This window comes from Cygnus olor, chromosome 14, assembly GCF_009769625.2.
Source record: "Cygnus olor isolate bCygOlo1 chromosome 14, bCygOlo1.pri.v2, whole genome shotgun sequence".
Classification (NCBI taxonomy): domain Eukaryota; kingdom Metazoa; phylum Chordata; class Aves; order Anseriformes; family Anatidae; genus Cygnus; species Cygnus olor.
In genome coordinates, this window is record NC_049182.1 from 12,593,849 (window position 1) to 12,609,428 (window position 15,580).

The window sequence follows — 15,580 nt, forward strand, 5'->3', positions numbered from 1 at the left end:
TGGCCTTTGAGATCAGCTCAAGCTGCAGCACGAAGCTGGCTGCTGCAGCTGGAGCCTCGGGAGTGGCAGGAGGGCGGCCAGGCTGCTTGCAGCCTCTGGTGAGTCCTGGTCTCCAGCACCACCGGCCTCTGAGGGCCTGGCCTGGGGGAGGCCAAAGCCCTCTGGCCCTCCAGATGGTGTGCGTGGGGCTGCTTACCTACTGCATGCCTGTGGCCACGGGATGAGCCTTTTGCAGGTCGCAGCATCGCTGTGCCACCACCTGGCCCCACCCAGACATGAACATTCATGAGCCCACCACCTTCCATCACCCGCCAGCACAATGGGGATAATGGAGCGATGGGGACATGGCTGCAGGACCAGAAAAAGAGGAACAGCTGCTGACATAGGCTGTGGAAATACCATGAGGCAAAGAGCAGCTCTCAGAGCGTGCAACTCAAAGAATCTGCTTTTAAAGGTGTGTGTTTTTTAAAAAAAACAACAAAAAACAAAAAAACTTGAGCTCTGCAGGCACCTGCTTTCTCTGTAACCAGGGGCACAAGCAGGAGTGGTGATGAGCCCTCTGGACTGGTCTTTTTACAGGAACCCAGGGCTCTCCTTGCTGCACAGTGGTGCTGAGTACACGCTGGTGTACACCTTGAGGAGCTCCTCCGTTCATTTAGACAGGTCAGACAGTGCAGGACACCACGTTGCCAGGGACAATGCACATGTCCTCAGTCATCGGAGCACGGGAGCCAAAAGGCGCGAGCATTAAACAGACGAACGACAGGTCAGGTAAGAAAAATACTGCCTCTTCATTTAATGTTTAAAGACATGAGTAAACAAACAACAGTATACACAGTAAGAGGCTAAACTCCTCCTCTCTCCCCAAACAGCACCCTCCAAACCACAACAGGACCAGGTGACAATACGGGAGAAGGAGCAGCAGCAGTCTGGGATTTGGGAAACCTCTGCTGTGTGAAGGCAAGACGACAGGACCTGCAGTAGGCAACTTCCCTCACCCACGAGCAGAGTGACATCTCCTGGGCACAGTCACAAGGCAGTGGCTTTGGCTCCAAATCTCTTGCAAACACACAGAAGGGCCACATGTGAACTTGGAAAACAGCTGGAAGCTGCGTTAGAGGTGCAAGACGCACTGTGTACTGACCTTGGCAACCAAACTGCTGTTCCACAGTGATGTTAGCCTCTCACAGAATGAGGAATGGGGGAGTTAGGTCCAGCTTGGCAAAGTGTTGCAGTACGCATTTGTGAATGCAAAACTGAGTATGGGGGGAAACAAACAAGACTACGCTCTGCATACATTCTTCCACCTTGCTCCAGCAAGCTGCTCCCCGCTCCAGTCACGCTCCTGACCCCTACCCCAGAACTGGCCTTGTCTTCTTGAACGGTTTTCCTTGAGCTGTGGAGCATCAGATGGTCAGAAGGGGTATCGGGAAGCAAGCCTCAGAGCAGGCTTCAGAGGACAACTGACTGGGTACCTGAGCAGAGGGCTGGGGGGACCAGGATGCGGCAGGTGTGTTGCTGATGAGAGGCAGAGGTTGAGGCACAAGCGCTCCAGCTCCCACCTTCTGGCAGAAGCCCGCATGGAGTTACAGGAGCTGACTGAGCCAGTGCGGGTCAGGCTCGGAAGGCAACTGCGTGGCTGCCTGCCGGCACACGGCACAGATCTGAGCGCTACTTGAGTTTCCATTTCCCCGAACGGCGACAGTTGGAACCGTGACGTGTGGTGGAAAGTAAGGAACACATTTCACTGCTCTCTGCCTTGCAGATAGCAGAAGTCTGCAGTGGTGCTGTTTCTGCTGCCACCGCTTGCAACCAAATACAAAGGGAGGGCTCGCTGGCACCCGTGCAGCCCAGTTAACTGCACCAAGCATCAACGTGGGACCCCCCCACAGTCCAGAGTCCCACACCAGAGCCCTCAGATCTCGACATCACTCTCTTTGTCGTTATCGTGGTCACCGTCATAAAACTCGTTGGCAGCTTCAGGCCTGGGGGAAGAGACAACCATCATCAGTGAAGAGCCCTGGCACCCCTGGGGCAAAGAAGAATACCCACAGGTCTCACTGCAGGTCAGAAGATGCCTTGCACCCAAACACCTCAAGAACTGTTTTGTGAGGAGACCACACATTTACAGAGAGAGGATCTCTGGATAAAAAGCAGACTTAGAAGTGAGTTTGTATCTGTTCCAGGAAATGGTCTCCAGTATGTACTCTACCCATCCCAGCAGGGACTGAAAGGGAAGCCCATTTCTCCAGAACAACAGAGCTGATACCTGCTGTAGTTTTCCTCAGAACCTCTTTCCTCTGGATCAGGCTCATCTGTGCGATCGTAGCTGAGCAAGTCAGAAGGGACATCGTGGATCTGCACGCTGGGAGCATGGTTCAACATTTTCAGATTCTCAAATATCGTCTGCCTGATCTGATCCAAGTACTACTTAGAAAAAACAGAGAAGGATCATCACTGTCAGATCTGGTACTTTGCACAGAGCTACAGCTGTTACCACTACAACCTGCCTGCACCATCTATGTGGTGGCCATGAGAAATGCATTAAAAAAAAACACAACAAACTATCAGAGCAGAAGAGGCAAGAGAGTTAATTCAATCACTGAGGCTCCTGCACTTAGAAAACAGTAAGACAATCCAGCAATGTTCTTAAATACTATCGGCCCTTTGAGACTTTCTGACATCCAAGAGGAAAGGCTGTGCCTGCTCTTTGTCAGCTTTCTGCTCCCACAATAATCCTTTGCCTGGGTCCCAAGTGGTTTCACAAGAGCATCAACCACAGGGTTTTTGGGGTTACACAGCTGGACACTGCAGCAAGGCTGCAAGCACTCACCTGCCTGGAGTTCTGATTTTCAATCCTCGTACTGACGTCAGGGTGAAGGGTGAAGTCTGGAGCGAAGTATTCAAAGTACTCTGCAATGGCATGAGCACAATGGTTAAAGCACAGAGGAAAGGGAGCCAGTGACTGGCTGCAGAGCAGCCGAGCTCACTCTCCCACCATGCCAGAGGTGACCAGACCCTAAAAACCAGTGACGTACAGCTCTGCAGCTGTTGTTTCGTACCATTCCTTGCAGAGTCAGCAAGACTAACACTCAGATCACTGGACAGGAAGTGAACCACATTAAATAACACATCACACGGTCAGGGTGTGCCTGCCCAGCAAAGCCTACAAGCAGGAGGTAGAAGGGAACCAGGGCTATCTCTTGAGATCAGGAAGTGTTGTCACTTTGGCCCTGGTCTTATCTGTGGTCAATGCAGAATAGAAGTGCTATTTTTTCATCCGACACAACATACTTTAGCTCAGCTAGTGGAGAAAATATGTGAACTCCAACTTACCACTGTATGGGAGCTCTTCACTAATTGCTTCATCTACAAGCAACGACGTTTCATAAGTCCTAAAAACACAGAATAACATGGGCTCAGCCCACGGAAAGCTACACAGTTCATGCAGGGACAAAGACCACAGCAACTGCTTAACCTGTGACCTTCAACTAGGATGGAAAAGACTCACCAGCACCGTGCCACGTTGCGGACTGTGTAACCGCCTCCTCCCAGTACCAGTAAGGGGATGTTGAAGCTCTTCACATACTCCACGCATTCCCTAGAAATCCCAAACAAACATGTCTGAGCTGCTAACTGCAGCACGTGCTCACATCAGAAGTGTCACCGTGTGCTCAAACGCCACCACGGCTCGTGTGACACACCTGGGACTCAGGGCTCCTACCCTGGGAGACTGAGCCAGGTGCTACTCTGTGAACTGCTGCTCTTGTATAGAGTCCCATTCTGAGAGCCCCTCCCATCACACAAGGGTTTTAAAAAAAAAACACAAAAAACAAAAACCCACACAAAGCAAAAAACCCCAAAAACCGTTGGTGTGGCTGAAGGCCAAAGTCAAGGTCTCACAGCAGAGGACCCTCTGCAGCCCTTCAGACTAAGGGACAGTCTTTCAACTAACTGCTGTGCCCCAGCCCCACTGTACTTACCCATGCCCTCTTATACTGAGGTTAAAACAACCCAAACGGTCACAACCCAGAGAATCAGCACCACACTGGGGAAGAAAAAAAGAAAAGCTGAGTTTTGGCTACACAGGCACTGCTTTTTACATCACCATCCTACCCCTCTGCCACCTGCATTCACCAGAGGTACAGACAGCAGCTCAGCTAGGACACACTGACCTCGACCCCTGGGAACAGAGGGTAACCCAATCAAGAAATGCCCCGCCAACCTACAGCCTCTGAACAGGGAGGTACATGTGCACAGAGGCTCAGTTTCTTACCTGCAGCACTATGCAGGTGGGCTGATAGTAATCTACCACCTGGTTAATGACTGGCTGGAAGAGGTGTTTATAACCTTCGGAGAGAAAGACAGGTTTGTCATGGCTCTGGAGAGAAGGTCCAGCACACATCTGGGCAAGGGGGAAAAGGCAGGGGACACCTACGTACTTTGGTCATCGATGCCATCTCGTAGCGGCACGTTGAGACAGTAGTAACGGCCGCTCTCTGCACCAACTTCATACATGTCCCCTGGCCAAGGAAAGATAGGAGAGTCACAACAGCTCTAAGACTCCAGAGGTGCTGGAACACCAGATCTGGTCTGGGCTGAGATCTCTGATACCCTAGCTAGGATCCCCCTTTCTTAGAGGCAGCTTTAGCTCTGTTCCTCTCCCCTTGCTCCTCTGTGCCTTTTCTTCCTCCTTTTCTCCCTGCAGTTGCCATTTTGTGATTTTATACCTCCAGACTCCAGCAGCACTTCTGAAGGACCCTGAAACAAGGCCAGGCTCACATTATAAAGGAAACTGCATACCTGTGCCAGGGAAGAAGTAGTTCCCATATTTATGGAACGACACTGTCATGACACGGTCCGTCAAGTAGAAAGCCTCCTGCACACCATCTCCGTGATGGATATCAATATCGATATACAGAACACGCGGGTGGTATCTACAAACAGGAGGAAAAGCAGCATTATTGTCTGCTCTGCACCCAACCACGCTCCTGCCCACATGGCTCAGTATCGCTCTGAAAATCACTGCTGAAGTTTACCTGCAAGCCCACTTCCTAGAAGTCATCTGTCCCACCCCAGGCATATCAAACAGCTTTACATGTTACATTTGTACAGCCTCCACCTAAACGCACACCCACTAAAACATTTTCTTCTGATGTGCTTCAAAAAAGATAGTAGAACAGAAGGTTTTCAGATAGAGCCACAAATGTCTTGGAAACCACATAAAATCTATTTAAAACATACAGGGTTAGAAAGCTTTTTTTTTTGTGTGTGTGTGTCCCCTCCCTGCAAACAATCTTCCAGCTAGTTAATCTTTAAGAGCTCCAAAAATATTTACCCATATCTGGAACTGAATGTTAAGCTAGCCAAGGAGTGCTTAGTGCCTCGCTTGGCCTGGCAGCACCGTGGCCCAGCTGGCCAGCACCAACGCCACCGGGCTGGACTGCAGAGGCTGCCTTGCTCCGAACAATGAGCAAGAGTCTGGGGCACAGCTCCTACTGGCCGTGGAAGTCCAGGCAGAGCATTGTCACTCTCAAAGGGTAGGGATCAGCCCTGGGGCAACACTGTGAGGATGGTGAGAGGTTGATCAACAACTACAGGGGTGAAGAAAGCACTGAGCGAGTCAGAACGGACGTTCAGATAGAAGGGAAAAGAAGGGTGACTGGACTCAGTCAGGCTCCTTTGGCTCAGCCATCCAAACAGGTATTGCAGACATGACATTTACTGGAGGAGAAGCCGGCTGGGTCACAGAGAATGAAGAAAGGGAGATCACCACAAGTAATAGTGTTGGTGGTAATGGTCAAAGGTGATGTGCAGGTGACAGCACTGGAGACAGGGCCCTAAAGCCATGCCCTGCCCACCAACTCTAGAGCTGCCTGCTCAGCTGCAGGGAACTTCTGCAACATTTCCTTAGGAAATGCTGCATCTGGTCAGTCCCCAAAGAGCAGGGAATTTGACATCCATGCCAAAACCCTACAGGGAGAGATCCAAGAGAACAAGACAACACTGAAACAGAGAGGAGGAGCATGTGGCTCATGCCATCTGTCCACTGGAAGCATGGCATTCAGTGTATCTGCAGTGACCTAATCATGCAGGCTGATGGCACTGAGCCACACTGATTAGCAAATCAGTACCTCATTACAGCCTCCCAGAGACACAAACCATATAAATTGTCCAGATTTATCCCTAGAGACAAATGATGGCAAAGAGAAAAAGAGGCTGCAAACACCCAGCCTTCACACCCTGGTAAATGGAGGAAGGGACCTCCTAAGAGCAGAGGGACCACAGGGCAGCAAACTCAAGCATGCAGCCACCTCCTGCGGAAATGGTTCACCAGAACAGGAAACAAGAGAATAGATATATTATAACCTCCCATGGGGGTAACTGGGCTGTATGTGATGCCTCTAATAAACAGGACTCATGTGAGACTAGAAAACAGGTCTGCAGATATACAGTAAAGACCCAAGGTTCCAAAAATAAAAAATAAAAATAGGGAAGACTGGCAGAGAGGAAGGAGGTACAAGAAATGCCAGTACATTCCATAAATCTGACTTTGCAAACAAGTAAGCTTGCCACTGGTCACATACCTATTCTCCAGTCAACCCCACAACTTTTTCTTTTTAAATTCCATAGCATCTTGTCTCATATTCAGCAATAAGCAGGGCATTTCAGAGTACAAAAAAACTTCACAGACTAAGCCACAAAATGGAAAGTATTTTGGTAACTTTTCCTCTCATTCAAATTTTTGATTTCTAAAAATAAAGTTTTCCACAGAAAGCAAGCGTCCTCTGATCAACCATGTGTTGCCCAAGTCCTGGTTCTTAACTCAGTCAGGCAAATCAAGACAAATGCAGACCATTTTACTCTGTCTCCAGTGAGCCACACTTTGCATTTATCTACAAAAGGCTCACTGTGGCAAAAACTCTGAGTCAGGAGACCCTGGAATGGATTATTTCACAGATGGTTAAAGAGTAACAAAGTTTAACTTTTCCCATATCACTTGAGCAGCATACAACAAAACTGGAGTCAGATATTCCAATTCTTAAGACCCCTTCTTGTGCCTAAAGAAGAGATCAGGCCAAGAGATCAAGCTGTTGGCCTCCTTGTACTCTAGAAGGACACAGCCACCACCCAGACAAGGAGAGAGATTCAGCAGAGAAGAGCAGGAAAGCACCATCCCCAGCAGTACTGCACATGCCCCATGTCCTTACTTGAGCAGCTCCAGGATGCCAATAACTATGTCATTGACGTAACAAAACCCAGAAGCCTGCAATACAAAGAAAACCAATTCACATTAGAACAGGATCAGCCCAGAACACAGGCTCAAAAAGGCAGAGCAGGCTGCCGATTCTCCTCATTACCTCAAACTTTTTGGCATGATGCAGGCCGCCTGCCCAGTTTATTGCAATATCACAGATCTAAGGAAGGAAAAATAAGTTAGTTTGAGATGACAGCATGATTAACAACCACCTTGCATCCACTTCCCCGGTCAACAGGGACAACCAGCACAGCACTGTGCCCCACATACACCTTTTGACCCCTTCCTCTACCTATGGAGGCTTCTCCAAAGCTTCATCTTGCTCATTAGCCCGGTGTTTGTTACAACACGTCCACGCCAAATTAGTTGGGTGCTCTGCACTCCCCTTCAGACCAGAAGAGACCACCTCCAACCACCACTGCTCCCCTCCAGCCAGCACTATGCAGAGCACCTGGCACATGTAGCTTGTTCCTGCACTTTGCTTCTGGGAAAGGTCTACTGAGCATAAAAGAGTTCTCCTAAAAATCCTCACACTTCTGAAGCTTTGTTTGATATCCTCCCCAGTGACCCTCTCCTTCACACCTTCTGGGTGGTCTCATTTAGTGCATTCCCACAGCAGAGGCCTAGCAGCACTCTGAGGTCTCCCAGCAGCTGGGTTCACTGAAGACCTCAGGTTTGTTGTTCTACGTTGTTGAGAGTACTTTGTGACTATACTCCTGCAGTATTAACGACCTGTGGCTCCCTCAGGATTAAACATCTACTAAATGGCTGCTTCTGACAGTACAGGAATGGTCTCAAACTTCACAGTCCTGCAGTGCTAAGAATTTACACTGCAACACAGCAGTGCTTGCTATGTTGTTACACAAAACACATCCATGGGGTTATCCTTAAGCTGATAACCAGTTAGCTTATACCTGTGTTTCAAAGGCAAGTCCATCAGCTCAGTTACCTTGTTGTTCAGCTGCGTTGCTCCCTGCAGGGAGGCTCCAGTATAGCGAGAGCAAAATTCAAAGAGACCTGGAAACACTGGGCTGGAAAAAAAAAAACACAAAAAGTATGATTCAAACACAGAACACTACATTCCTCCCAGTTTTTCCAGAGCAAAGCCAGGAATAAAATTGTCCAGGGACATTACTTGACCAATAGCAAAACTCACTCTCTGACGAGGTTAATTTGGGATCACTCTGACCCTGCTTATAACACGGAGTACCAGCAGGTAGCAAGCTGACTGCAAACACAATGGCAAACTTAGTGAATCTGATAATGATTACCAAAGCTTCCAAGCCAGTGCAGAAAAGGCTTCCCCTGCCCACAACACACGCCAGGGTCCGTGGACATGTGCCTGGAGCTAGGACACGACGTGGGAGGAAGGAGGATCACTCCCACGCCACATCCCCACAGGGCCCCTCAGCCTCCCAGCGCATCGCGCAGCAGGCACGACGCTGCAGAGCCGAACGCTGCTCTTAGGGCAGAGCTGAGGCACGACCCACCTGAGCAGGCGGAGCCAGCCCAGGCACCAGGATCTCTGGGGGAGTACCGGAACACAGGACATGGGGACCCTGCGTCAGACTCACAGGCAGCGCATTACAAATGCCATTCACAGAATGGCCTGGGTTGGAAAGGACCTCAAAGGTCACCCGGTGCCAACCCCCTGCCATAGGCAGGGATGCCACTCCCCAGATCAGGTTGCCCAGGGCCTCATCTAACCTGGCCTCGAACACCTCCAGGGATGGGGCATCCACAGCTTCTCTGGGCAACCTGTTCCAGTGCCTCACTGCCCTCTGAGTGAAAAGTTTCCTTCTAACCGCTAATCTAAATCTCCCCTCTTTTAATATAAAACTAAAACTAAACTAAAACCATTGGTTTTAAACCACTCATGGACAAGCGATGGCTTAAGAACTGTGGTGTTGTTTTTTTCCTCTTCTATTCTGGTAAGATGATTTCTGATCATCAGAGCAGTGACATTACAGAACAGTCTTCAGATTCCAGCCTAAATATTAAAACCCAGGCTATACTGATACCTTTTTGGGACAACACTGTTCTCTATGTAACATAACTCCTCTTGTGCTTGTACTTTGAGCTTTGCCTTCCAAAGAATACAAAGAACAATCCTATTCTCGGACAGACATTATTTTCCTCAACCAGACATGGTATATATACTGTTTCCTCAGTTACCCAGAGAGCCCGTCCACACTTTTCTTTCAAGTTTCATCTCTCATGAACATGAAAGGCTGGAACTGAATATTCTCAACAAGATCTCATGTGGTTTTGTACAGAAGCACGAAACTCTCCTCTGTCTTACCTGAAAATCAGGCTCTCAAAGCTGCCTTGAATTTAACATGCACATATAAAGGTCAATGAAAAGACAGGCAATTATTTTAAAAAATAGCATGCTCAAGGAGAACCGGAGGTTCTGCAAGAACAAGTAGAGATACAGTCTCTAACTCAACAAGCTTAGTGTAAATATAGATCTAAAAAGATGGACAGCAAGATCTAAAGAGAAGGGAAATGAATTAAGGAGGTTCTGATAATCTGATATACTCAGGAGGGGCATGCACCTTGTTCTGTTTAAATAAAATAAAAACCAGCACATGCTACAGGAGCTCTGCAGACATAAGCACCGCAGGATCACTTCAGCCTTTCCGATCCCGGTTCGCAGGAGGCACAGAGCACTCACCAGTCATCGCCCACGTTGAAGGCGTTGAGGCTCTTCGTGAATCCCTGCATGTTGTTGGGACTCACTCTCTGCAGGAAGTCTATGTAGTCCTCGGAGTGGAATCGGCACATGTCATGCTGGGATGCCTGGTACGGCTTGAAAACCTTCAAGACAGAAAGACAACACTTATTTCCCTTTCAAAGCTGTGCTTGCTTTGGCCACAAGAAGTCCCAGGCTGACAAATGACTTGCACGAGGTCTATCTAGAAGTGTGCCACTACACTGGCTTCCTGACATTCATGTTTATTTAAATGCAGCAAGCTGCTCCACAAAGCCTGTTTTCCTACTGATGTCTATCTTCTGGCCATAAGCACGCCTCCTGCCTCTCATAACAACTGCAGCTTTTCCAATATACTCTCCGATCCCTTCTTTCCACCAACACACCCCCAGCCCATGGCTTGCCAGCTAGCAAAAGAAAACAGCTGACTCTAAACTTGAGATTTTTCTTCACTGGGGAGCACTAGTGCCTGATCAGTCACCAGCTGTCATAAAACCCAAACCACCGTGATGTAAGAGGGGTTTCTGTCCCTCCATCGGATCAGCCTGCAGCAGGCTGGTAAGTTCAGAAGTTGTTTGGAGCAGCCTCACAGACAGATGGAACATACGCATAAGCTTTGTTTCCTTTGGAAAGTCAGCAAGAAACAACCACGGAGCTGGGTGGATTCAAATTAAAGTTCTCATGACAACACACGCTTGCCAGTTTGGCACTTACCACACATACCTCAATATCCAGGAAGTTAAAAGTCAACACCACGTACCCCGTAAGAGGAAATTAAAGCTACGCTGAAATCAATAAGAGATCTTCGGTGTTTCACAACTTGTCTTAATTAAACTGTGCACTTAATAAAACAGTGGGAAGATGAAAAAACATGAAATGAGCTTGTCTCCAGAGGGAAAATGTGTCAGGGCAACTCCCACAGCGCGCCTGTTCCCTGTGCTATGCAGGACCCCGCAGAGACCTGCTGATTTTCAGAGGGAAAATAGAGCCTAAGCCACGTAACATCTCCTGTAGCACACGACTGTACCGACCTGCGCAGCGCGGCATTTTCCAAATGAATGTGCAGGGTTTGGTGTTTCTCAGAGGCTGCTGCTTGAGACAAGGAGGACAGGATGACACAGGCAGGAGCCCCCACCGCAGCTGCTGAAGGTGCAGGCCAGACCCCCCCGAGAGACCAGCTCCAGCAGGACCAAAAGCAACACGAAGGAATCGCCATGGAAAAGAAGCAACCCTCACGGGGTATCAAGAGGCTCTCTTGGACAACGAAAAGCAGGGACTTGGAATTCAAAGCAGAAAGTGGGGGGGGGGGGGGGGGAGGAATAAAAACAAGATGGAAAGCTTCAAGCCTGACTCAGCTGCTGGCAGAAGGAGAAAGCTGACTCCTTCCCCTCCGTGCCCTTCGCCCACACAATCCCACCCAGTTTCTGGAGCAGGCCCTGGCGCTCAGCACCTCACTCTGCCAGCTCAGCACCAGGCTCCCCTGCTTCCGCCCAGAGACCAGATCGCAGTGGCTCTTGCCAGGACCCAGATGTGGCACAAGAACGGCAACGGGAACACGCAGCAGAGGAGCAGGGAAGATACGCAGCTGGACAGACACACTCTCTCCTTCAGCAACGCTGAGCCCTAAGGATCTGTTCACCACAGCCATAAATGAGCTGGGAAGAGGCAAACCCGACTTCAGCTACCTCGACAAAATAGCAGCCTCTTGCTCGGAGAAGGCCGGGAAGGCAGGTAATGATGCAACCATAACATGAAGTCAACAGGGCCTTTTATAGGCACAGTCGGCCAATAATCCCCTGCTTTTATTTGCTTGTCACTCTGCCAGTTGCTGACTGCTCAGGATGAAGTTTCCTCTGCGGTTTTCAGCTTCGTGATGACATTTTGTGGAGAATATAACCAAAAAAACCTTTCAAGGCTGAAAACGCAGTGGAGTGCACAGCCCTGCCTACTGCCTCATGCAGACAGGGACCTAACACAGCAGTGTCACATCAGAATGTGCTTTCTGCTGTTTCTGCAGGAAAAAAAAAACAAACAACTTTAGAGAAGCTACTGATACAAGTTCATACATTTGTAGTAAACATTTGAAAGCCAAATTCTGCCAAGATGTCGCGTGCTCCGAGCACACTCCAGCCAGATCTCCCCCGGGAGCACAGCAGGAACGGGGTGACTTTCTGTTGTTTCTGTGGTCTCAGGTGTTGGTACCCAGGCAAGACAGGAGAAAGCATTTTGATTAAAAGGCAGAGATGCATCTGAGAAGAAAAGAAAGAGGGAAGGGGGAGCAGACAGAGAAGTATCCGTGGTTGGAAAGAGAAAGAAGACCAGCCCCTGCCAGGGCAGGGGACAGAGACAAGAAAATCAAAGGGAAAGGCAAGTTGGGTGACAAGGGCCAGGAGCTGGGAAGAGAGAGCAGACAGGAGAGGGGACACGAAGGATCAGAAACCAAGACAGGGAAAGCTAAATGCAGAAGGTGCTGCATCCCGCCAGCGCATGAAGCAGGGACTGGCTTCCCAGTGCTCTTACTTCAGCCAGCAGGCACCGAGAAATCATCTCGCACCAGGCTGGACCCTACAGAGGGCACAACACTCAGCAGCCACAGGTTACTACACCTGCAAAAGCTCCTATGAGGACAGCCGAAAAATCCAAAGGATGTGATGTTACCAGATATCAAGCTACTGGAATTACATAAATTACAACAGGGACCTTTTTTAAAAAAAGTTTAAGCATACCAAATTAATTTCACGTATCGCATCAAGGAAGAGTTTCACTGGTCCATTTTAACACCTCCTTTTAAAAACTGATATTGTGTGTTAATTTGGGGACAGCTCATTTTCTGTTTCCTGCCACTCAATCCACAGGTCTCTCATCACAGAGTGGAGGAGCTTGAACTTGAGCCCATGCTTTGCCAGGCCCTGGTATTGGTTCGGCTGCTCACACTTTGCCCCGAAAAAAAAAAAAAACAACAGGAAAACTGCATTGCTATCACACCTGCAAGAATTTTGCACCGTGCCCTGCCTCATATTCTGCAGAAGACACTGCAAACACGCCAGAGTACAACGTGCCAGAATCTCCTCTGCTCTCTTGTGCTCACAATAACACAGCTTCAATCCAACATCGCCCGATTCTCAAGAGCTTGGCCAGCGTCCCTTAAGGACAGCCCTTCTCTGCAATCACAACTAAATATTTAGTCAGGTCCCTGAAAGCACAGCAGGAGCTGCCTAGTTTTGCTTAGCTTCTGATGCTGGGGACGAGGGAACCTGGCAGCTGCCTGGCCTAGCTGTTTGCACAGAGCTGTCGCAAAGAAACGCGCAGCCACGGTGTTTTTACAGCAGCTCACGAGCGGTCCCTAAAGCAGGCTGCAAACCTGAAAACACGTCCCGGAGCTTGACCAGGCTTTCTTCTTCACAACTTCATGGTTAAGTCCTGCTTATTTTTGTTTTATCAGCTACTTGCAATCGCCTACAATCATTCTGAGAACGCTTGCATCAGCGTAACCCCCCGGTCACCCAGCTCAGACACGAGCGATGGGGGAAGGTGGAGTGTCCCAGGGATCAGAGCCCAACTGCGCGAGGGCGAGGAACGCCACCGGGGTGCAGGAACAGAGGGGAAGGAGAAACACCCCCTGGTTTTACACCCCGTGTGCTAACCATGCGTGATGATGCCAGTGACAGAAGTGCTCTTCGCTCCTTTTAATGAGGTAACTCCCCTGAGAGGACACCGTACACACACACACACGAACACGTACACACAGATACAGACAGACAGGGGCCTGGAGCTGCAGCGCAGTGCTGGGGCACGGTCCTGCCCCAGGGCACATGAGGCAGAGATTACAGGCTCTGGGGACAACAGGCAGCACTCAGACACCTTGACCTGGGACCTGAAACTATGCCAGCTGCTGCAGGAATCCTGTCCCAAAGCCGTCCGGAAACTATCCTTCAGTACTGAAGCTGAGAATAAGCTGCCCGAGGACTAAGCCATCTGCCCCAAAGCACACAGCAGCTGCAGATGGCATATTCTGCAGGTCAAAGCGTGCAGCAGCCATCTCAGAAGCAACGAGCAGGCATGTGCCTCTCACCAGCCCTGCCTTGGTACTGTGAGGCGTTACATTGCATGCCCCGTGCTGGAAGAGCGGGCAGCAAAGGGAACAGGGCTTCGGAAGGGAAGGGGCTCAGTTCAGCTCCTCTTGCACCAAGTGGAATAAAGTATTTCACAGTAGGGGTACTGCATATTGGTGTGATATTCTATTATTCCCAAACTAATCCTGTTCTTCAAACATGTGAAGATTTAAGTTTTCTTTCTGATCATCACTAAACACTAATCACGTTTTATCAGGTCAGAGTTCAGGAGAAGAACATCTTTCTACCAGTGACACCAGGAACGCACTGGGCTAGACTGTGGGAACTGGGTGGTCAGTGAGGACTTTGAAGACCGTTTATCAGGTATGGGACAGGATTAGTGAACCCCATTTGGGCACCAAGATGAACTAGCTAGCCTCCTGAGGAGCTTTTTTAGCTTTACCAGTTTATGATCACGCACAGCGCTGGCCACCGAATCCTGCCTGGAAGCAGCTGCAGCCACGGGTGCTTCAGGTCCGGCATCACCGCTCCAGCCCCAGGCAGGGCACTGCGAGCAGAGGCTGCGCAGGAGGCTGACATCCCGCGGTGACACAGAAACACAGAACATTCGGGACTGGAAGGGACCTTGAAAGATCACCCGGTGCAATCCAACCCCCGCGCCGGAGCAGGAACACCTGGATCAGGTCACACAGGAACGCGTCCAGGCGGGTTTTGGATGTCCCCAGAGCAGGAGGCTCCACAGCCCCCCGGGCAGCCCGTCCCAGCGCTCCGCCACCCTCACCGTGAAAGAGTTCCGCCTCGTATTTAAGCGGAGCCTCCCGCGTCGCAGCTTGCGCCCGCTGCTCCTTTTCCAGTCACCGGCCGCCCCCGAGAAGAGCCCGGCTCCGCCCTCCTGACCCTCACCCTCTGCCTATTTACACTGCATCAACGAGGCCGCCCCTCGGCCTCCTCCTCCTCCTCCCCCCCTCGCCCCCCCCCCGCCCCGCTCACGATCATCTTCTTGTAGAGGCCGTAGTGCAGCACCAGGCTGTGGGTGAGCGCCAGGCGGTGCGGCTTCATGGGGTGCCCGGCTCCTGCAAGCACAGCGACGGGGGAGGGAGGGTCAGGGGGGGGGGGCTCGGGGGGGGGGTCTCACCGCCCCTCACCGGGCCCGGCCCCCCCCCCCGCCCGCACCGTAGTGGAAGTTGCCGACGTCGGGGTCGTAGAAGTAGGCCACGGTCTTCGCCATGGCCGACGGGGGGCCGCCGCCGCCGCCGCCGCCGCGCGCACCGCTACGTCATCGCGCCGCGCCGGCGCCCGCCGTGCGTCACCGCTCGCGAGAGGGGCGGGGCCGCGCGGGGGGGGCGGCCTGCTGCCGGACCCCGGTTGGCGCCAGTAACGTCCCAGTTAGCATCGGTTACGTCCCAGTCAGCGCCAGTTACGTCCCAGTTACCTCATAGTTACCCTCCAGCTGCTCTCAGCTGCCCCCAGTTACCTCCCAGTTGCCCCCATCTGCTTCCAGTTGTCTTCCAGTTGCTTCCAGTTACCCCACAGCTG

General features: G+C 50.8%; 1 protein-coding gene across 2 annotated transcripts; it reads right to left on the reverse strand.

Moving 5' to 3' along the window:
- Positions 1-772: 772 nt before the first annotated feature.
- On the reverse strand, positions 773-15,376 carry HDAC3 (histone deacetylase 3). 2 transcript variants are annotated; one of them, XM_040573258.1, is made up of 15 exons: positions 15,218-15,376; positions 15,035-15,117; positions 9,936-10,078; positions 8,208-8,289; positions 7,362-7,418; positions 7,212-7,267; positions 4,804-4,937; positions 4,443-4,523; positions 4,277-4,350; positions 3,984-4,048; positions 3,512-3,601; positions 3,337-3,395; positions 2,834-2,913; positions 2,270-2,427; positions 773-1,985 (listed from the first exon to the last, which is right to left on the reverse strand). In XM_040573258.1, exons 1-15 carry the CDS (start codon positions 15,270-15,272, stop codon positions 1,916-1,918), a joined length of 1,287 nt encoding a protein of 428 aa, XP_040429192.1. In that variant the 5' UTR covers positions 15,273-15,376; the 3' UTR covers positions 773-1,915. The 2 variants fall into 2 exon arrangements, with proteins under 2 accessions (XP_040429192.1, XP_040429191.1); XM_040573257.1 differs by lacking the exons at positions 15,035-15,117; positions 15,218-15,376 and adding an exon at positions 14,487-14,952.
- Positions 15,377-15,580: the final 204 nt, after the last annotated feature.

Bases quoted from the DNA above. Each gene is read 5' to 3' on its own strand.
- HDAC3 (XM_040573257.1), bottom strand. From the start codon at position 14,651: ATGTTCTGTGTTTCTGTGTCACCGCGGGATGTCAGCCTCCTGCGCAGC. The intron at 10,079-14,486 runs GTAAAGCTAAAA...TCTGTCTTGAAG, and splicing joins CTGTGCGTGATCATAAACTG to GTTTTCAAGCCGTACCAGGC. The intron at 2,428-2,833 runs GTGAGTGCTTGC...TTTTCTAAGTAG, and splicing joins AAAATCAGAACTCCAGGCAG to TACTTGGATCAGATCAGGCA.